The sequence below is a fragment of the Triticum urartu genome, chromosome 7, assembly GCF_003073215.2.
Source record: "Triticum urartu cultivar G1812 chromosome 7, Tu2.1, whole genome shotgun sequence".
Lineage (NCBI taxonomy): Eukaryota > Viridiplantae > Streptophyta > Magnoliopsida > Poales > Poaceae > Triticum > Triticum urartu.
In genome coordinates, this window is record NC_053028.1 from 173,043,213 (window position 1) to 173,063,974 (window position 20,762).

The 20,762-nt window shown below is 46.5% G+C and overlaps 3 protein-coding genes across 7 annotated transcripts; 2 read left to right on the forward strand and 1 right to left on the reverse strand.

Annotated features, from left to right (window-relative positions):
* Positions 1 to 653: 653 nt before the first annotated feature.
* LOC125520085 lies at positions 654 to 5,472 on the forward strand. Its single transcript, XM_048684891.1, has 3 exons — positions 654 to 1,064; positions 2,628 to 4,896; positions 4,986 to 5,472. The coding sequence occupies exons 1-3, from the start codon at positions 744 to 746 to the stop codon at positions 5,234 to 5,236; spliced, it is 2,841 nt and encodes a 946-aa protein (XP_048540848.1). The 5' UTR covers positions 654 to 743; the 3' UTR covers positions 5,237 to 5,472.
* A 6,837-nt stretch (positions 5,473 to 12,309) lies between these two features.
* Positions 12,310 to 15,833, forward strand: LOC125522810 (calcium/calmodulin-regulated receptor-like kinase 2). 2 transcript variants are annotated; one of them, XM_048687839.1, is made up of 8 exons: positions 12,310 to 12,571; positions 12,801 to 13,272; positions 13,484 to 13,637; positions 14,008 to 14,134; positions 14,316 to 14,401; positions 14,486 to 14,557; positions 14,984 to 15,187; positions 15,293 to 15,833. In XM_048687839.1, exons 2-8 carry the CDS (start codon positions 12,920 to 12,922, stop codon positions 15,590 to 15,592), a joined length of 1,296 nt encoding a protein of 431 aa, XP_048543796.1. In that variant the 5' UTR covers positions 12,310 to 12,571; positions 12,801 to 12,919; the 3' UTR covers positions 15,593 to 15,833. The 2 variants fall into 2 exon arrangements, with proteins under 2 accessions (XP_048543796.1, XP_048543798.1); XM_048687841.1 differs by lacking the exon at positions 12,310 to 12,571 and having other exon boundaries at positions 12,607 to 13,272.
* LOC125522809 (phosphatidylinositol 4-kinase gamma 5-like) lies at positions 15,465 to 20,172 on the reverse strand. 4 transcript variants are annotated; one of them, XR_007289976.1, is made up of 4 exons: positions 19,573 to 20,172; positions 16,317 to 18,514; positions 15,807 to 15,862; positions 15,465 to 15,604 (listed from the first exon to the last, which is right to left on the reverse strand). XR_007289976.1 is itself a non-coding variant. In XM_048687838.1 (3 exons), the coding sequence occupies exon 2, from the start codon at positions 18,409 to 18,411 to the stop codon at positions 16,384 to 16,386; it is 2,028 nt and encodes a 675-aa protein (XP_048543795.1). In that variant the 5' UTR covers positions 18,412 to 18,514; positions 19,573 to 20,171; the 3' UTR covers positions 15,982 to 16,322; positions 16,355 to 16,383. The 4 variants fall into 4 exon arrangements, 2 of the variants coding, with proteins under 2 accessions (XP_048543795.1, XP_048543794.1); XR_007289977.1 differs by lacking the exon at positions 15,807 to 15,862 and having other exon boundaries at positions 15,488 to 15,604; XM_048687838.1 differs by lacking the exons at positions 15,465 to 15,604; positions 15,807 to 15,862 and having other exon boundaries at positions 15,982 to 16,322; positions 16,355 to 18,514; positions 19,573 to 20,171.
* Positions 20,173 to 20,762: the final 590 nt, after the last annotated feature.

A 20,762-nucleotide genomic window follows, 5' to 3' on the forward strand; every position in this document is an offset into this window, starting at 1 on the left:
CCTTTTGCTACCGTTACCACTACTATCATATTATTTTGCTACTAAATACTTTGCTGTAGATATTAAGTTTTCAGATGTGGTTGCATTGACAACTCAGCTGCTAATACTTGAGAATATTATTTGGCTTCCCTTGTGTCGAATCAATAAATTTGGGTTGAATACTCTACCCTCGAAAACTGTTGCGATTCCCTATACTTGTGGGTTATCACGAGTCTGGGGAAGGGTCCGACCACTTTGGGTCTATAGCACGCAGCCTTTTCCTGCATTTGTGCAAGAGGCTGTTTTCAGGACTCGAACTCGTGACCTCACGGTCACAAAGGAATATAAAAATTTCATGAAAAAGAAAAATAAAAAAACATAAGAAAAGAAAAAAAAGTGAAAATGAACAAAAACTACCTTTTTTGAGAATCATGAAAAAAACTGCCTAAAAATCCGTGCTGGAAAACAGAAAGAAAACCCGCCTATAAATGGTGCTTAAGGCGCCAAATAAAAATTGGGCCTAGCCAAAACTATTGTAAAAAAAAAGTGCCAAACCGAATCCCCTTGCCTTCTCTGCAAGCGACACGAACTCGGCCTCCTTAGCCCATATCATTCAACTCTCGAGCCCAAATACGAGCACCAAGGAATTTCGCAGGAACAAAAGCTCCGACCGACGAAACCCAGCCCGACGAGCCACACATCCGACTCGATCCGGACCCAACGCGGCGCCTCCCACTCATACCGACCGACCGCCCTCCGCCCTCATGTCCTCCTCCGCCGGCGACGGCCTCGCGCCCCCGTCGTCGGCGTCCAAGGGCAAGGCCAGGATGGACGACGACGCCGAGGCCGTGGCCGCGGCGCCGGAGGGCGTGCCCTGCGGCATCTGCTTCACGGACTCGCGCCGGGCGATCCGGGGCGAGCTCGACTGCTGCGCCCACCACTTCTGCTTCGTCTGCATCATGGCCTGGGCGCGCGTCGAGTCGCGCTGCCCCTTCTGCAAGGCGCGCTTCCACACCATCCGCCGCCCGCCCGTTCCCGGCCGCCTCCCCTCCGAGCGCATCGTCAACGTCGCCGAGCGCAACCAGGTAATAGCCAAATCCGAAGCATTTTCAACCCCATGATTGTCTTGTCTATCAGTTGCGCGATAATTATCCAGCCATCTTCGTCGCCGTCGCGGCCTCGCTCCATGGATAAGTTAGACTGTCAAATATTTCATGACGTGTTTCTATAATTGCACATTTCCTAGGTTCCAGCTTCAGACACCATAATGGCAAAGTTCACAGTACTGAGATTTATGAAAAGATTCTGTCAAACTAAGAATCAGGAAAACAAATTAAGCCGCACGGGCAAAACCTTAAAAGATTCATGTAACTGCTGCAAAGGTGAAGCCAATCGTCGATTCTTTGGCCTCTTTGTGTCATCTAGAGGGAACAGTGGAAATAACCTATATATTTGGTGTGCGTCTCAAGCTGATTTTACACGTCGAGTTAGCATTGAATGCGACGGCGCGCAAAGGCAATAGGGTTGACTCTTAAGATGATCTTTCCTACTTCTAAAAGTTCGAGTTGGTGGCGAGTTCACTTCTCTACACATGTGGGATGTTTTGCCAAAAGGGGCAGAATTAAAATACTGGGTCAGCAGAGAGTCGAACTCGGCACCTTGTCTAGAGGGTTCTAGGGTCCTACCATCTGATCTGTATACTAGGGGTCTGCCAAAGGGATCGAGCGGCATTTATTAAATTAGCCCTCAACCATTTCCTCGCGAGTCCTCCATCCGTCATCTTTTTTTGCAGTCCTGTCCTCTAGCCACCTCTCCTTCCAATCATCGTCCTCCGTCATTTCAAAATTTGATCTATGATCCCGCTTCAAATTTTCTAATGCCTCTCCCGTGGTCGCTTCAATTGCTCCAACATGGCTCTGCTGCCGAGCCTTTCCCTGCCTTTTTCACATTTTTGTTTATGCTGAAAATTGAAAAGTAGGTGGTGTGTTTTTTCTTTTTCTATTGAGAGGATTGTTGTATAGTGGAATAGGTAAGAGGACTAAAACTGGAGTGAAACCCAACATATTTATAATGTTATACAGCCCGAATTAGGATGAAGCATAAGAAGTTTGAGTGGTATAAACTATCGAAATGTTTTTAAGGTTTGTGAGCACATATTTATTTACTTTGGATCTGGTGCAACACACATACACTTTGCTAGTTGTTATTTTTAGTCGGTTTTATTCTCTCTCCTCTCTCATTGTCCCTGGCAGTTCCTATGTGTCAAGATGTAGAGTCAGTTGATGTCACGCCTTTGTAAATGCACTTACAAATTTAAGTTCTTGCATCGCAATGCCAGCAATTCATTGATAACTCTATTACTCCCTCATTTTAGGTTTACAAAGCCCGCATTTATTTTGACCATCAATTAGACCAATAATATATGAGTTGTGTATCATTATACCATCAGAAACTTCTTTCACATATGAATTCAATGATAAAAAATTATGGCATATAATTAACATTTGTTAGTCAGTCAAATAAATGGTTGTAGTTGGCCTCAAAATGTGTGTGGGCCTTGTAAACCCGAAAGGAGGTGGTAGTTTATATTCTGTTGTTAGGACCCTTTGAATTCTTAGCAGAACTGACGTGCTGTGTTGGTTGAACAGGTATACCATCCTCGAGGCAATGTGAGTAGCGTGGTGAGCACTGATCCTTACGTGAACAGCCGCTGCAGCGTATGTAACTGCTCCAGTGATGAGGACCTGCTGCTCCTCTGCGAGCTGTGCGATGCGGCTTCACACACGTACTGCGTGGGGCTAGGGACCACTGTGCCAGAGGGAGACTGGTTCTGCAAGGACTGTGAAACATCCAAGGAGGAGCACTCGAGGTGTCAGATCGAGGATGGTGGGTCTAGTGATCAGGGTGAAATTGAAATCACCATTGAAGTTCCAACTGCTGAGCCAGTTACAGAACCTTCCGCTTCTGATATTGTGGATGAGGGTTCCTCTCTGAGTTCAGTGCGCCGCACAAATACGAGGAGCAGTGGGACTACCATTGAAGTTCCAACTGCTGAGCCGGTTACAGAACCTTCCGTTTCGGATATTGTGGATGAGGGTTACTCTTCGAGTTCACTGCGCTGCACAAATACGAGGAGCAGTGGGACTACCATTGAAGTTCCAACTGTCCAGCCAGTTACAGAACCTCCCGTTTCAGATATTGTGGATGGGAGTTACTCTTTGAGTTCACTGCGCCACAGAAATACGAGGAGCAGTGGGCCTATCCCAGTTCCGTCTATTTATGATAATGTGGATGAAGATTACGGGACAATTCCAGTGCACGGGACAAATGCACAAAGCAGTGGGTCTTTCCCAGTTCCTTCTGTTTATGACATTGTGGATGAGGATTACGAAATAAATCCACTGTGTAGGACCAATACGCGGAGCACTAGACCTGATAGAAATGCCAATGATTTGCCATCGCAGGGTAATTCTTCTGATGGATCATATTCTCATGAATCTCCTCAAGGGCGAGGCACTGGTCGCGCATTGTTGCATGCCCATGCTCGCTTTGGAACTGAGAGAGCTAGAACATTTCGTAATTCTCGCAATCTTAATAACCGTATAATGCTGCTGCGTGAGAACTGGCCTGCTCTCCGTGCAGGTTCTGCGGGATTTGCCACACATCTACACAACAATAGCGCTAGTTCTTCTGTTAAAGAGCATCAGCAGTCTGCGGCACCTCCGCCTAAGGAGACCCGTTATGTCAATAAGGCATGGAAAATGTTGGAAATGGCAAAGTCTGCTGGTGGAAGGAAGAAATGTGACAAGCCTTCCTCCCTAGACTGCACTCCTCGATTCTCTATGGGAAATAGGTCAACTTCATTCAGCCCGATTGATACAATCTTAGGACAGAAGAAGCAGAGCCTTTCTCCTACCGTGACTCAGAGAAACGCTATGAAATTTGACCGTGGTGCAAAAAGGGATAATATACTGCCCAGGAAGGATGTTGTAGGGCACTGCGACTTGCCTGGGAATCGCCATGTATTAGTTTGTGAAGGAATTGGTTCATTCCAGAGTAGAATGACAAATCAGGAAAGTCCAAATGGTAAAGTTGCCTCGTCAAGCCATAGTCAGCATGTTGATCAGACACCAGAATCTTCGTGTGGCGGTAAAGTTGCCTTATCAAGCCACAGACAACATGTTGATCAAACATTGGAATCTGTGCATGGCCTGCTTGGATCAGGGAAACCTAAAATGGATGCGCTGCATCCATCTGCAAACAGTCTATCGTCCGGTCGTCCCACGGCGATCTCTCCGCTACAAATCGTGTCGAGCGCTGGGAACCAATCTGGTGCAAAGGTAAACCCTCAGGAACCTTCAGCAGCTCGTGCTGCAACATCCAATGAAATTGGTACCGTGGCAGCAACAATTGAAGTTAGAAAAAGTTCTGGACCAGACCGTGGCGAGTCCAAGAGAAAACATCGTTCTGGAATGCGTGATGATCAAGGATCCAAAAAACCCAGGGTAAACCCTGAGGAACCTTCAGCCGTTCGTGCCACAACATCCAATGAAATTGGTACCGTGGCAGCAACAGTTGAAGTTAGAAAAAGTTCTGGACCAAACCGCGGTGAGTCCAAGAGAAAACATCGTTCTGGAACGCGTGATGATCAAGGATCCAAAAAACCGAGGGTAAACCCTGAGGAACCTTCAGCCGTTTGTGCCACAACATCCAATGAAATTGGTACCGTGGCAGCAACAGTTGAAGTTAGAAAAAGTTCTGGGCCAGAACGTGATGGATCCAAGAGAAAACATCGTTCTGGAACACATGATGATCAAGGATCCAAGAAACCCAGGAAGAGTGGTAAACTTGCAAAAAGTGAAATATCATGCTTGGCCATGCTTGAGTTGAAGCCACTCAAGATAGACAAAACCTACGGTACGTATTTTTCCTTTCAGCCGTTTCAGCAAGAAGAACCTTCTTTTATTTACATATATCTGATCTGTTAAAACTTGCTTGTGATCCAGGTTCCGACAGATTCAAGGAGGTTGCTCGAGCAGCAACACACACCGTCTTGGCTTCCTACGGACTGGAGCATACTCCATCAGTAGCCCTGGCACTCCCCAAACCGGTCTGCAAGCACAGCTGCAGAACCGGATCTTCCAAACTGTCAGCGATAGCCAACACCTGCAAGGAATGCCTGCGTGGTTTCGTGAAGCAAGCCATCAGTTCGGTGTTGGCCAGCAAGCAGATGGATCAAACTGCCGCCTCTTGCTAGGGTTTAGACTGCGTCTCAGATTGTCTTTCACGGTTGTGAAAGGAAAAATTCTTTTGTCTTAGCTAGTGTGTAGACAGATGTTGTATGTACATTTCCGTAGCGTTTTTTGGTGTAACCTACCTAGCTGTGTAGTGGTTGCTTGGCTTGGTTGGTAGACCTGATCCAGGACAAGAAACATAGTACTTGAATGGGTTTCAATCAAGAATAATAACAAAAGAAACATAGTACTTGAAACAGTAGTTGCTGGTTTATATGAGGCAATGGTTGGTGCGGCTGGAGCACGGAACTGGTCTCACATGCCCGGATTTGTGAACGCTGGCTGTTAATGGTTGGCTGGACAAAAAGTCTCCCAAGTAGGGAAACCCAGCTGGGGGTTGTGGTGTAATTGTTCGTCGCAAATTTTGCGTATTTAAGCGCCACTAGCTGCTATTGGTTGCTTGACCTCCTAAAGTCTTTCCCTGAGGAGAGGCATTACTGAAAGTCTGAAACTTTCCAAGATTGTGAGTGTTAGGTCCAATGCTTTACCCAAATGATTTATACAAGCTGGAATGCAACTGGCAGTGTTTCTATTTGCAGGAATGAAGGTTATGTGAGGTAAGCAGCTCTAGGTTGGTTTGGCAGAATATATTGTTGGTTACTGTCACCAGTCACCAACTCAATGTCTGGACCGAGATGAAGTCTAAGTAAATATGCCATCGCTGCATACAGAGATTTAATGGATTTGTAAAAAGCAAAGTTGGTATTCGTCTATTCGTTAATCACACAAGAAAATGTTCAACTATTTCTCTTCAGAACACAAAAGGTCCATTTAGGCTTGACCCGAATCCGATGCCGAACCATGCGCATTTGAATTTCTGCCTCTCGGTTCCACAATTCAGTTCCGAATTCGAGTGTCATTTTGTGTTAAGCTAGAGGAATTTACCCGTGGTCTTTTTATAACCATCCAAGCAAAGTTTGTTTGGTTTTCCACCTTGTAAAAGTGCATCGACAAAGTCCAGAAAAAGACGGCCAGGACTGTAACACTAACAGGCACGCAAGACACAACCGACGGCATCATCATCAGTTAAAACAAAACGTCAACACCAAGACTTCGAAAGGACATTGAGAGTAATTTTCCTCGCAGACGAGGTCGGAAGAAGGATCTAAGCAGAGAACCAAAACGGCTCCGGCGGTGGCCACCACTGACCACCGGACAAGGCAGGCGTTACGCTCGAAGCAGAGAGACGAGACGAGACGCATTGCCGTCCGGAGGGTGGCAGTTGGAAGAACCGGACGACACCGGGCGGTAGCGAGCAGCGTAGCGACCGGCGAAGCCGATCAGGACACGCGTGCCATTGCTGTTCAGCTCTTCCTGATCGCCTGCGCCGGATGACGAATGTGATCCACTGACGGCCTTGAGATTTTTCTCTTCTCCTCCGAACTATCTGCCGGAGTGACGAGTGTGATACAGTGACAGTCTTTTGATTTTCCTTTGTTTTCTCGAATTACCTACCGGAGTGACAAATGTGGTACAGTGACAGTCTTGTGATTTCCCCTTTTATTTTCAAATTGTTTAGTAGGAGTGACATTTTCATTCCAAGCCCGTCCCTCTCCAGACGTCTCTAGCGTTGACTTGCCGCGTATATACGATTTTTTTGAACTGACGAAACATTATTCAATTTGTGGTAAAGACATTTCCTTAAATTTGGCTGAGTCCTATTTTCTCCTTTTTTTTCGGGTGGAAATTCAGTCCCGTTAACGAATATTTTGTTCGATATTTTGTAGTAAAATGGGAGCCAGACATATCACATTTTATTTTTTTGGAAAAAGGAGGTTGGAGCCATATATATCACACATTAGAAGGCGGAAATGTTAACGCAAAAAAAAACTAAAAATTGTGACAACCAGATTTGAGATGCAAAAAGAAATAAAATTGCCATGCTTGTGTATCAGGATTTGCCATATTATGCGGTTAAAATTGCCATACAGTTTAAATAAATTAACGAAAAAATTGCCGTTGTCATGCTTTCGATCAGGATCCGAGTTACCCTGGGGCGTCAGTTTTTAAACATAAAAACCGACGTCAGATGTATATTGAACTCCCAAAATATTGACAAGCCATACGCAATGTTCAGAAATACCAATATGGTTTTCTCTGAGATAAAAATATACAAATATGTTACCAGTTAAGCAAGCATATTTAAGGCATGGGCATGTCTTTAGAGAAGCTTCTTTGCTATTTACAAAAGATTCATTTGAGTTACGGAAATCAAAGGTTCATTATGCTTGATTGAATTGTAGGATAAAGTTGAACGAATTTAACTTGGGCTTCTCATGCTCAACTTTGGATTTTTCAATTTTATTGGATTTTCATTGAAGTTTGTTTGAAATTTTTGTTAACATGTTCCAATTTGTATCATTCTTTACTCTCGGCATGATATATTTTCTACTTTTCGTGAGGGTAAATCCCCACATTTCATTTCCCTCTATCCTTTTGCATAGGTCATACCATGTTGGATCAAAGAGCCCACATTCGGCATTGCAAATATCTAAATAGTATTCGAGAGAAACAATGGCTAACTCTGAATTCATCAAGTTTGATGTTTTCGGCTCGAGTATAATGGACCACCCTACCTCAGACCAACTCAATGTGAGGTGTCTCATTTAGCCGCTTATTTACCCAACGTGGGAAGCACATCTTGTGAAGGGTATGCATGTTGAGGGTACCATCGAGGCTATACGCTTCAGGGTATGGCCAGCGCAGAGGGGATGTAAATGAAAAATCTACACCTAGGACAAGGTTCATCCTACTTGAACCACATCTCCGGCAATCATTACTGGATGGATGAAGAACAAAACTATCCATGTGGGATATACTCCAAGCATATCTCATTGTTATATTGTTGGGTTATTCCGACAAAGTATTGCTTTAAGATTCTCCATAAAGACCAAAATACCCTCATGGTATGTTGTAGCCCAAGGGATAAATATGTAAGTATGTAACCATGGGCCCGTATAGGCTCTATCCTATTTTCCTTTTAAATGAAGGAGATGCTCATATCCACTGAGGGGGGGGGGGGGGGGATTTAAAATAAAGAGAACCTTTTCTCTTTCCTGCCACACTTATTGGTCTCTTCATGTTTTTAGGTAACCTTTTGTTGGGCGGTTAACATTCCCTTATCTGTGTCTCCACCTTAAGTTCTTTATGCAACACCCGAAGGTCGTCGTACGCATAAGGGAAGCACCACAACTGTATTGTGCAGCCTCGACGTTACAATAGTGCCTATCTGTTGCAGTCAATCCAAACCTGTCCTCTGTTTTTTGTTTAGAAAAATTATCATATAATATTTTATGTTTATACCACTGGTCACAAAGAAATCAAATATGATGAGAGAAGTATCAATGACCTTGCCATGAACAATCGATAGCCAAGTCAAGAAAAATATTATCCACCATGGCACCGCCCATACATTTTTTTGTTTAAAACATAGCGAGTATAAAATGACAGAGCGCACACCACCAAGATGCACACACACACACGTCCACACAATGTATACAAATGACCGGTGTTGAGGGGCTATATGACTGATTTCTTTTCACCGACGGAAATATCGCCTTGCACTTCCGCTCATACAAATATACATACTAAGTTGGATTTCAATCTCGCTCCTATATGCATTTGATAAAATGCCGTTTCCTCTGTGTATATACGTAATCAAACTTTACAGGGGCATGCTAACGGATCTGTTAAGTTCGTTATATGTTCATAATAGAAAAAGCCTGGTTAACCAACTAAGCACATCCAATGCAACACACAGTGTGCCAAGACACACATTTCGGCATTTGCACAAGTCACCGACAACCTGGCCCTTCCTAAAAAAATTGTATTATATTTCACGACAGAAATGCTCTCTTACGGGATACAACATCTTACGGTTATTTCTTTCTTGGGGCAAGAACAATGGTGGCAGTACCAAGATGAGCCCCGTGCATTCCATGTAGATATTTGTTTTGAAGCTGCTATCCGAACCCATCATTACTCAATGGTAGCAATGGTCCCTTTCCAAGTCTCTCGTCATTAGTTCTTCCCCTTTTCTTCATTGTTTTCTCCCAAAGCAAGAAAAACATACTACATGTAGAGCAACACTAGCCTCATTCCACACTTTTGTCAGTGAGGAACCAGACTCTGCTGCAAGAGCCGGTTAGCCTCTACAGGCAGCACCTTTTAATTGAGCTGTATCGATTGAGTCGATGTGCCAGCTGAGGCATCTGTCCAGCATGTAGCGTTGGCCATGCCCTTATAATTCTCTAAAAAAAACTTATGGTTAAGAGCATTTACAACCGGACTAGGCAAATTCGGGCCCTCAAACGATCGTGGATGCGCCTGGGCGCTTCCGCGGGCACTGACCGGTCACTTCTTAAATCATATCGTCCACGTTCGTGTATCTTATATCCAATCCCCTATATCCATGCTAAACCATGCAACGTCGATCAAACTACATAGATCAGCAAAAGGACATAGGCAAGCACAATACACTCGTCAAAAGATCACGAACAATGTTCAAAAGACCACCAAAGTTCACATAAACGACAGACACTTTAAACTACATCTAATATTTGAAATTAAATTGAAGAAATCGGATCTTCACCACTTCCTCGCCGGCCATTTTCCCTTTCAGTCGCCGGCGCAGCTGTAGCTGTCGGCGGCTGGTGGAGAATCGTCCGATTCGTCGGACGAGGGGCCATGGTCGTCGTCGAAGGACGAGGAGCCCACGTGGGGGAGCAGGGGCTGGCGTGGGGGAGGCACGGACTTCGCAACCCTCACGGAGCTGCGCGCGGGCCGGGAGGAGGTAGCGCCAGCGTCCTTGCTGCCCCGGCGGGTGAGAGGCGAGGCGGCCGATCCGGAACTGCTACCCGTATCCACCTTGTACCTCTCGAGGGCAATGCGGAGGGCGAGCTCCTCGTCGGAGTCGGAGCGGCTGGTGACGCTCGACATGGTCATTATTTGTCTTGAATACTATTAGATATTTACAATGCCGAATATCGTGTCGGTTGGAGGAGGATACCACCCTACCTTAGAGCAACTCAACGCAAGGCATCTCATTTAACGCCCATTTGCCCAACGTGGGAAGCATGTCGTGTGAAGGGTATGCCCGGTGCTGAGAGTACCATCGAGGCTATGCCCTTCATGGTGGATGGCCAAACACCAAGGGTATGGCAAGCGCGGAGGGGGTGTTAATGTCAAATCTACGTTTAGGGCAAGGGTCATCCCACTCGTCCTGCACCACCCGAAAATGATTACTCGATGGATGAAGAACAAAAGTATCCATGTGGGATATACTCTAAGCATATACCAACGTTATATTGTTGGGTTATTCCAACACAATATTGTTTTAGGATTCTCTATAAAGACTAAAATAACCTCATGTTAAGTTGTAGCCCAAAGGACATATGTAAGTATGTAACCATGCACCCCTATAGGTCTTATCATATTTTCTCTATAAAATATAGGAGAGGCTCATCTCCACTGGAAGGGGGCGAACGTTTGAAATAAAGAGAGCCTTTTTCTCTCCCTGACACACTTATTGTTCTCTTGATGTTTGCAGGTAACCTTGCGTCGGACGGTCAACGTTTCCTTATGTGTGTCTCTGCCTTAAGTTTCCTACCACCCCATGAAAGTCCTCGTATGTGCAAGGAAAGTGCCACGATTGTACTGTGGAGTCTCGACGCTACATAGTGTATATCCGATAGAGTCACTCCAAATCCATCCTTTATGTTTTCTTGTTCTGCAAAATAATCGTATAGTATTTGATGTTTATACTGCTAGTCACAAATCAAATATGATGAGAGAAGTGTCAATGACCATTTTTCTGCGGGTGCAAGTGTCAATGACCATTGACATGAACAATTAATAGCCAGGTCAAGAAAAATATTATCCACCATGACACCGCACACACATCTTTTTCGTTTTTATAAAGTATTATAAGATAGACACGTGCACACTCACACACCACCATGACATACACACACATTCACACAACGTCTACTAAAGAGGGGTGTTGAGGGGCCATATGATTGAGATCTCTCGTTACCTTACCGGCGGAGATATCGTCTTACGCTTCCCCTCGTACAAATTATTCATATTGAAGTTGGAGTTGGAACCCTGATGGCTGGGGTATGCATTTGAATAAATGTTGTTTTCTCTATGTATATATATATGTAATCAAATTATACCGAGCCATGCTGATGCAGCCGTATATTTTCAATACTAGAAAAGACCTGGTTAACCAACTAAGCACATTCAATGTAACACAATCTACAAGGACACGCATTCGGCATCTGCGTAAGTCACCGACAAGCGGTCCCAGGTCTCCTACGGGATTCTACCACTCCCTCTGGTCCTTTTAATTTGTATATAAGTTTTGCCCGAAGTCAAAGTATCTCTATTTTAACCAAACTTATAGAAAAAAAAATCAACATTCACAATGTCAAATTAACATTTTTAGATTCATTATGAAATGTAGTTTCATAGTACGTATGTTTGGTATTGTTGATGTTGATGGTTTTTAATATAAATTTGGTCAAACTTTGTGAAGTTTGACTTGACAGAAATCTAATATGCGAAGTAAAAAGGGACCGGAGGGAGTACATCTTACGGTTATTTTTCTTCCCTATAATATAATCCTAACAAAAAAATCCTGGTTAACGGTTAAGCGCATTCAGCGTACACACCGGATCCTACAAAGATACGCAACTGAGCGTCTGCACAAGTCACCGACAGGCGGGCCCTCCCGAAAGTCCCCGTATTATATTCACGACGAGACGGTGTCTCCTACGGGATCCATTCGCACATGACCGGCGGCTCCCATCAAACCACCAACTGCTCCCCCTCCATCTTCATCTTCAGAAACAAAAAGAAGAGAAAAATAATATATTCAGGAAAAGATTAAAGAGGAAGCGAGCGAGCGAGCGAGAGAGAGATAGAGACGGATATATTGCTAATAAATCACTGTAATTAATTTCGTCCCCGAAAAAGATGCACAGTACGTACGCAGGCATTGATTACTCCCAGTCTTGTCCTGTGATGAAGCGCTTGGACTGCGTCCACCTCCAAAACGCGCAGCCGCCTTTTCCACGCGCCCACCGGCTCTGAATTCCTCCTCCCTCTCCCAAACCAAACCCGCGCGGCGAAAGCAACGGCCGGAGCACGGGAAGGAAGGAAGGAAGGAGGGAAGGAGGAGACCTCTCTCTCGCTCGCTCGCGCGCGTCGTCGTCGTCGTCTCCGCCGATCCTCCCCGTGCCTCGAAGCGCGCGCGGGGGCAGGCAGGCCGGAAGCTTCGCGCGCAAGGCGCTGAGGTACGACGCACGCCTCCCGCCCGGCTTTTTGGACAGATCGCCTTTATTCCGGGCGGCCCGATCACCGAATTCCGACGCGGGGCCGCCTTCATGGCCCCGGAATTCCGGCGCGGGGGCGCTTCCGACCCCCTGGCGCGTGACGCGCCTTGACGCGTCCGTACGTGGCGCCGCGAGAATTTTGGGTGCGGGATTGATTCCTGACGCGTGTTGCTTTGCTGCTCCGTGGCAGGAGGAGGAGGAGGAGCGGGAGGAGCCTGGAGAGCGCGCGCCGACGCGGTCGCCGCTCCGCGCCTGCACCGGGGGTCGGTTCGCGCGGCATGGTCTTGGCCCCCGCGCGAACGCACGGGAATGGCGGATAGGGCGAAGGTCGTGGCCGTCGTGGTCGCCGCGGGCGTGGGCGCGGCGGTGCTCGCGGCGGCGTGCGTGTTCCTCGCCATATGGATGTACCGGCGGCGGGCCAGCGTGGTGGCGCGGACGCGGACGCGGTCGCTCGAGTCCTCCACGGCCACGCTGCGGGCCAACGGCTCCACCGCCAGCCTCGACTCCAGCGTCTCCGTCTCCGTCGTCTCCGAGAGCGTCGCCGACTGGGGCCACAACCCGCTGCCGCCGGGGAAGCGCGTCGCCTTCTGGGGCTGGCGGGGCGCCAACAACGGCAGGGACCAGCCCCTCTCCATCTCCGGGATCCCCAAGTACCACTACAAGTATGTTTGGCAACTACAGCCCCATTGCAATCCTCGTGCTGTTTTCATTTCATAGCTGTGATTTATTTCAGAAGCTATCAGCCCATATGAAACTCATACCATGATCATAATTGTGAATGCTGGTGTAGTGGTCTTGGTGTGAGTGACCAAAAGAAATAAAAGTAGAGTAACATTTTCTGATCGCTCCATGTTACTGCTGCTGGTTGTTCAGGGATCTGCAGAAGGCTACCAACAACTTCACCACGATTCTGGGGCAAGGATCGTTTGGTCCTGTGTACAAGGCTGTAATGGCTACCGGTGAAGTCGTGGCTGTAAAGGTTCTCGCGAGCGATTCTACACAAGGGGAAAGAGAGTTCCAGACAGAGGTAAGGTGACTTTTCTGCTCAGTCCCGGCGACCACTTGATTTGGGGATCCATAGATCATGTATCATAGCCAGCTGGGTTTCGCTCCAACTGTCTGCAGCCCAAAACTGAGGCAAGCTAACAAAGAATTGGCTTCCAGTTGGTTTGGCACCAAGAATTGGCATATCTTAATTTTGGTTGTGCAAACTTATTGGCTGTCTCTTTTTGGTAGTAGATAGTCAGCATATAATTATGTTCTTGAGTGATGACACATGGTGCGGGTGAAGGCAGTGCAACTGGCAATATCTTTAGTCCATGTTGAGTAGTAGTTGGTAGTGAAGCATTTGACTCTGATAAACCAAGATATAATCATGATCACGTCTTCTTTTGCAGGTAATCTTGCTTAGTCGGCTGCATCATAGAAATCTTGTTAATTTGGTTGGATATTGCGTGGAAAAAGGCCAACACATTCTGATGTATGAGTACATGAGCAACGGGAATTTGGCAACTCTTCTGTATGGTAAGGGAGACAATTTCTCTACTTTTCGGTGATGAAACATGAAAAGGAAAAAAAACATCCATGCATAGTAATTCTGCACTGAGCATGTAGCATGACATGCATTGGGAAGGGGAATAAACTAACTGTTGATATGAATCAAGAAATCTCTCTCTCTAATTATTTTCATACCACATCCTGTTAGGCGATAATAAACGGAGTTTGAGCTGGCAAGAGAGGCTACAAATAGCTCACGACGTCTCTCATGGGATTGAGTACCTGCATGAAGGGGTACAGTTGATGGCTATTAAACACGTACCTCCATTGTTAATGACCTGGTCTTGCAATTGATCAAAGCTACGACTATGTGTGCAGGCTGTCCCGCCTGTTATTCACCGAGACCTAAAGTCTGCTAATATACTCTTGGACGAATCAATGAGGGCCAAGGTTAGGCAATTTATGATGGAGTATTTATGCTGATCATTGCAAATGCCTTTTGTTCTTTATGTGTACTTTTAGGTGTTATTATGCTGCCACCTTAGCTAAACCAGTACTACTGTGTCATGATGAGTCTGCAGTTCAGTGATCAACTGAACCTGCTAATGCCGATGGTTTAGCTAAACCAGTATTGTCTCTATCACGAGTTCATTAGTAATAAACTAACCTGCTCCTGCTGGATGCCAGTTGTTTAGCTGAACCAATACTCTCTCACGACGATGTGTCTGCAGTTCAGTGATCAACTGAACCTGCTAAAGATATTTCTGATGGAAGACGCATGCAACTAAAATAAAGATATCAGTTCCATGGTAGAAAATTGTTTGCTTGAAAATAACCATGCTAATGTGCTCTGTTTGTTTTACTTGCTGCGTGCAGGTTGCAGACTTTGGTCTATCAAAGGAGGAAGTATTTGATGGAAGTAAGTCAGGTCTCAAGGGCACCTATGGATATATGGACCCTGATTACATGTCCACCAACAAATTCACAAAGAAGAGTGATGTTTACAGTTTCGGCATAATACTTTTTGAACTCATAACAGCCATAAATCCACAACAAGGCTTAATGGAGTACATTGACCTAGTAAGTGATTTCAGGCATTCTTACAGTATTTTCTGACAAGATTTCAGTAGGGAGAAATTTACCTTGTAGTACCAGTCAGTGAGCATTACGCACCTCTCCTTTTAGGCAGCGATTGGAGGGGAAGGAAAGGTGGATTGGGATGAGATACTTGACAAGAACCTCCTTGGCGGGAGCATTCCAGAAGAGGCAAGGGTCCTTGCCGATGTTGCCTACCGGTGCATCAACAGGAGCCCAAGGAAGCGGCCATGGATATCAGAGGTCACCCAGGCCATTTCAAGGCTAAGGCAGCGGCAGATGACTTTGCCGAGGAGCGAGACCAGGACCGTGCTAAGGAGGATAGAGTACCAGCACGTGGAGCTCAGCGATCTCGCCGGCATGAAAGAACTCACGCCGGTAGGAGCCTGAAGTCCCTCCTTCCTATTTGATGAAAACATCAGTTAGTTTTGGCCTTTGAAGGTGTCTAACTTGGGTTGGAATAGATGTAAATAATCCTGAAGGTAGAGTTTGGCAGGATGACCGTCTCTCAATTGATAGACTGGCAGATTGGTAATATGAACACTCTAGTAACAAATGCTAGAAAGTGTAAATCGATGAAGGGGACATTAAACTGCATGCTGACCTTATGTTCATAATGTTGCTGCATGAACTAGACAATAAATTTCACAGCAGCATAACCTAGCAGAGACAGAAGAGTTCAACTGCATCAATAATAGAGTGCAAGGTACACACCACTTAAACATCTGTGACAACAGGTACAGTATATATAAATGACATGAGAACAATGACAACTGACAGCACAATAAAAACCTTTCAAGTTGAAATATAACATTACTCTGAAATCTGGACAATGTTTAATTACCACACCAGAAACTTTTTCTTGCATGTCTGTTTTATTTGAATGGCACCTTTGAATGCATATCATGCATGGAGGAATTGGGTGGCCAAGAACTGGGCAGACATCACATCCCAACCTCCTCCAGGCAACTAGCTAGAAAAGGAAAAAAGGAAAAAGAAGAAGGAAACTATGTACAGGAAAGGCCATCATCTGAACATGGACCTCTGAAGCAGGCATATTCAACGCTCGAACCCTATTGTAAAGGATGGCTTTATTCGACGACCGACCGCATACCTTGACACCTACAGGAAGCCACAGCAAACAGTAGCAGCCAAACTGACTTCTCTACTCCTGCACTAACTCAAAACTGACAAGAAGTACCCATCCTCAGCCTCCCCCTCTGCCCGGTGGCGCCAAGCTTGTGCGCGCGGAATGCGCCAGGGAGCAGCTCCTGGAACTTCTCAAGGAACAGGCCCCATGTATCCACACCCATGTCGGCCAGCTTCACAAAGCTTGCGCTTGTTGGGAGCTGTTCATTTGCAGTCCTCCAGTTACCAACTTGGTTGTTTTCAGAGGTTTTCACAGAATCTGCACCCTTGGGAATAGCAGGCACCTGACGCTGGCTTTTGTCCATGAGACTGACGCTGCTCAGTGAGGTTGATAGCTTGGAAATGTTAGGAAGCCACTTATTGACAGGCTTGGGGCAAGCTAACTTTTCTGCATTGCTTTCTTCCTCCTCCTGAATGTCATCTTCCTCTTCTTCAATGGCCTCTTCCAATTTAGACAGCGGGTTTCTGGAGCTTCCCCCCTTAAATTCAAAATGGCAGGCTGGTGGTGTTTTTGGCATTTCATGATCTTCACAGTCAAGTTCAAATTGGGTCACATCTTCATCTGCAGAATCATGTTCTGTGGAACATTCTTCTCGTTCACTTGCTAGCCTCCTTGCCTCCATGCAGACAACCTCTAGCTGACTTGGCTGATCATCCATCCCGTTGAATTCCCTGCTCATCATCTCACCAATCTCCGCAAGGCAAAGACCAAATAATGTGCCTTCTTTCAGAAATATGGTTGAGAGGACTAGCACACGGAGGCACGCTTCCCGGATCATAGGCAGCTCCATACGAAGCATCTCAGCATCTTTCACTGGATCAAGTTTCCCTATGTACTCAAGCTCATCCTCAGAGAATGGGATTGACGCCTGCGGCCAGTGAATCCATTCAAAATATGGATCCTCTAAACACTCTGGCAGGCAGAGACCATGGTCAATAGGAATCAGCTCAGTCAGATTTCCAAATTGATCTGCTCCTGTCACCTTTCTTACCAGAAGATTTCCAGCATGTCTATCAGTGTTGAAGATTCGGATGTCAAGAATACCAATCCTGTGAATAGCAGATACAGGGAAGCTTGAAGTGCCAAGGTCACTAGCATCAAAATCATGAGGAGCGAACTGCTGAAATGAGGCAATCTTGCTGACAGTTCGCGGATCACCCACAGAAGCCTTCTTGTTGGTAGAACCGACGCCTTCATTCACATTAAATACAGGATGTGAAATCTTAACAAGAACTGTCGGGGGGACATTAGCAAAGTTATCATAGTCCAGAAGGTATGCAGCAACCTCTCTAAAACCGGTCTCACCAACTCGAACTGATCTTTTGAGGCCTGGCTGCCCAAGGGCTCTCCCAGTAAAACCTTTTGGATTGTTGGGTGCAAATGGCTCCTCATCATTTGGCTTCACAATGGCAGCATTCTCACCTTTACTGTTCTTGAAATAGTAGGCACCACCAAGCCCACTATTGACAAGTTTTGGATCCACACCGTTTCTTATGGCCCTAGCAACATCCTTAACAAGCTGCTTTGCCTGAATGCAGCGGGTTGGACACACTAAAACTTCAATTGGACCACCCTTATCCTTTTGCTGCTGGAGATCCTTGCTTGTAGGAGACAGGCATGGGCTGGAGGAACTCCGATGCATGAAGGTCTTGGTCAGGAGCAGTGGGGAATCATTTCGGATGCTGCTGAGATCATTCTTGAGGACATGATCACCGAGTGTCAGAGAACTCTCCTCAGTGGGAACATTGAGGGCCACCTGCAGCTTTCTTTTGACTGTGTGTACACTGTCACCACGATCCAGTTGAACAGGCAGTACAAACCCAGTGTCAGTCTGGACAAAAACACGTTTCCATCCAACAGCCTTCCCCTCGCTTCTAGTTTTGCTAGGGTAATCACCGATCAGAGAGCTGCTCAAGGCTGAAACTGCCATCTGGGTCTGGACAGGGTTCTTCAAGTTGCGAGACATGGCAGCCAACAAAGGAATTGATCTCTTGCACCTTTCAAATTCTGCAGATGACGCTGTGCTAGAGTGCGAGAAAGGTGTCACGGAAGCAATCATCAGGCAACGGACGCCATCTTCCACGTTAGACAGAAAGCAACAGAAAGCTTCAGTGGTAAGCTGTTACGAAACCCGATGAGCCCAACCTTTGGATAATAAGATCCTGCAAAAACAGAAAAGAGCAATTGGAGGTTATTATCTTTTTCTCAAGTCAGAAACAACCGCTAATAAGCATCAAAACGAGAAATATTAGTTCTTCATTCAACTTCCAAACTACCGATTCTTGCTCTGTAATAAATATGAAATGGAACATAAGTAATTCTCATGGTAAACTCAACCACCCAGTTAATGAATAAACCAAAACACTTCGCGTGACTTGAGCTAGCATTTCCATATTTTACAGAAAGATGGTGTACATAAGGAGTGGGCTACCACTTCCCATCTTTGACTACTAGCTTTTTTTAAGCCTCGTACTGAAGATATGATATGTTCGTTGAACATAGATGCATTTTTATTTCAGTTTCATTCAGAGATTCGTGCTGTCCCCCGTTCACTCCCCCATCAATAGCATTTGTCCTTTTCTTACCCAAAATCTCTGTAGACTGATCACTGATGAGACAGGGAAATCTCTTAAACTTTTCATGTGGAAAACAAACCCAAAGCCCACGATTCAGTCCGGAATCCGGGCCAGCAGCTTAATTACCTCTCGATTCGACAATCGTGCAGTTTTCTTCCATGTGTAGCTAACGGCTATTACATTTCATCTCGACAGAGTCAGTAAAAATTCAGATGCAGTTGTCAAAGGCCTTTTTTTATGACAGAAATCTTGGAACTTTCAAGCTGAATCCGAACTAGGGAAGCTGCGCGAGTACAAGCTTCGCTCAGACACAGTAGATCAGCTGCTGCGGGAGCGAGCTACACAATCGTCAGACAATCTAGCGGTTGATGACATGAGCTACGCGTAAGGAAAGACATTAATGAGCCCGGCCCAGCTGAAAGCCTGGAGAATCCTAAAAAAGGAATAATTATTGCTCAAGAAGCTACCAGAACGAAGCCGCGCTCCATTCCTTGGCGACGAAGCACCGTTTTTTCCCCCTACCAAAAACGCCGGCCCTTCCGCTCTCTCCACTGAGAAAGAGAGACATCGGGGCGGCGAAGGCCATGGATTCTACCGGCGGAACGAGCACCAACACGAAGGGGGAAATGAGGCTCTGTCCATACCTGAACCAATGCGGAGACCCAGAAATGGCGGCCCGCCGCCGGCGGGGCCGCAGATCTGGCAGGTGCGCCGCAGCCGCCTCTTCCGTCCGTCGTCCGGCGAGGGACCGGCACCTCCCACTCCCCGGCACAGCACTCCTCCGCCTCCGCCTCCCGGGTTCCGAGTTCTTGCCCCCTTCTTCCCTCGCTCTCTCGTGCGTGAGTGAGCGAGAGCTTGCGAGGGGCTGGGTGTGTGGGGGTGCGACAGGGAGAGGGACAGGGGAGATGTGTAATGGAGGGGGTTAATTTAAAGCCCTGAGCAAACCATGGTTAGGTTAGAGAGGTGCGAGGGGCGCGTGAGCTGGGATTGGCCGGGGCAACGTGTGTGCGTGCGAGGGCCTTCTTCCTCCGGCGACCCTCGACTCTCATCTAATTGGATGGCACGGCCTTGTGCGGTTTTCCGCGGGCCTATGCGCAAATTCCCGGCGAACCATGCAGGGGGGCCGCATGTAATTCGTCCACAAGAAAGAGATTATAACGTCGAAGATGACACGATTGGTATATTGTAAAAAATGGCATGATTCAATAAGAAGTCGAAGATTGTACGACCTAGATGGGCAACGAATGACATAAAGATCATCAACTGGAGCGACAGTCAGAACATTACCATGACCACAATGGGAGTGCGGCCATCGGTCGTAGGTGAAACTTACATGCACGAACATAGCACATGCGTTGGTGGAATATGACTGTGGAAACGCTGCACACCCAAACAATCTTGCACTACCGAATCAGACACCACCCTGCCGACCAGAGATAGGGGAAGGGGGGGGGGGGGGGGGTCCATGGAGGGATCAGTTCAACCTCAAAATATGGAGGTGGATACCGATGATCGGCGGGGGACAACATAGGTCCATGATGACAAAAAATAACCGTCCCCGGCCACCCCAAGGAGAATGAGGCGATAAGGAAAACATCCAGATCTGTTCAAGGATGGTTGAGGGGGGGGGTCATGGGAGGGATCAGTTCAATCTCAGAAATATGGAGGTGGATACCGATGATCGGAGGGGGACAACATAGGTCCAGGATGACAAAAAAAACCCAGCCCTGACCACCCCAAGGAGAACGAGGCGATAAGAAAAACATCCATATCTGGTCGAGGATGGTTGAGGGGGGGGGGCATGGGAGGGATCAGTTCAACCTCAGAAATATGG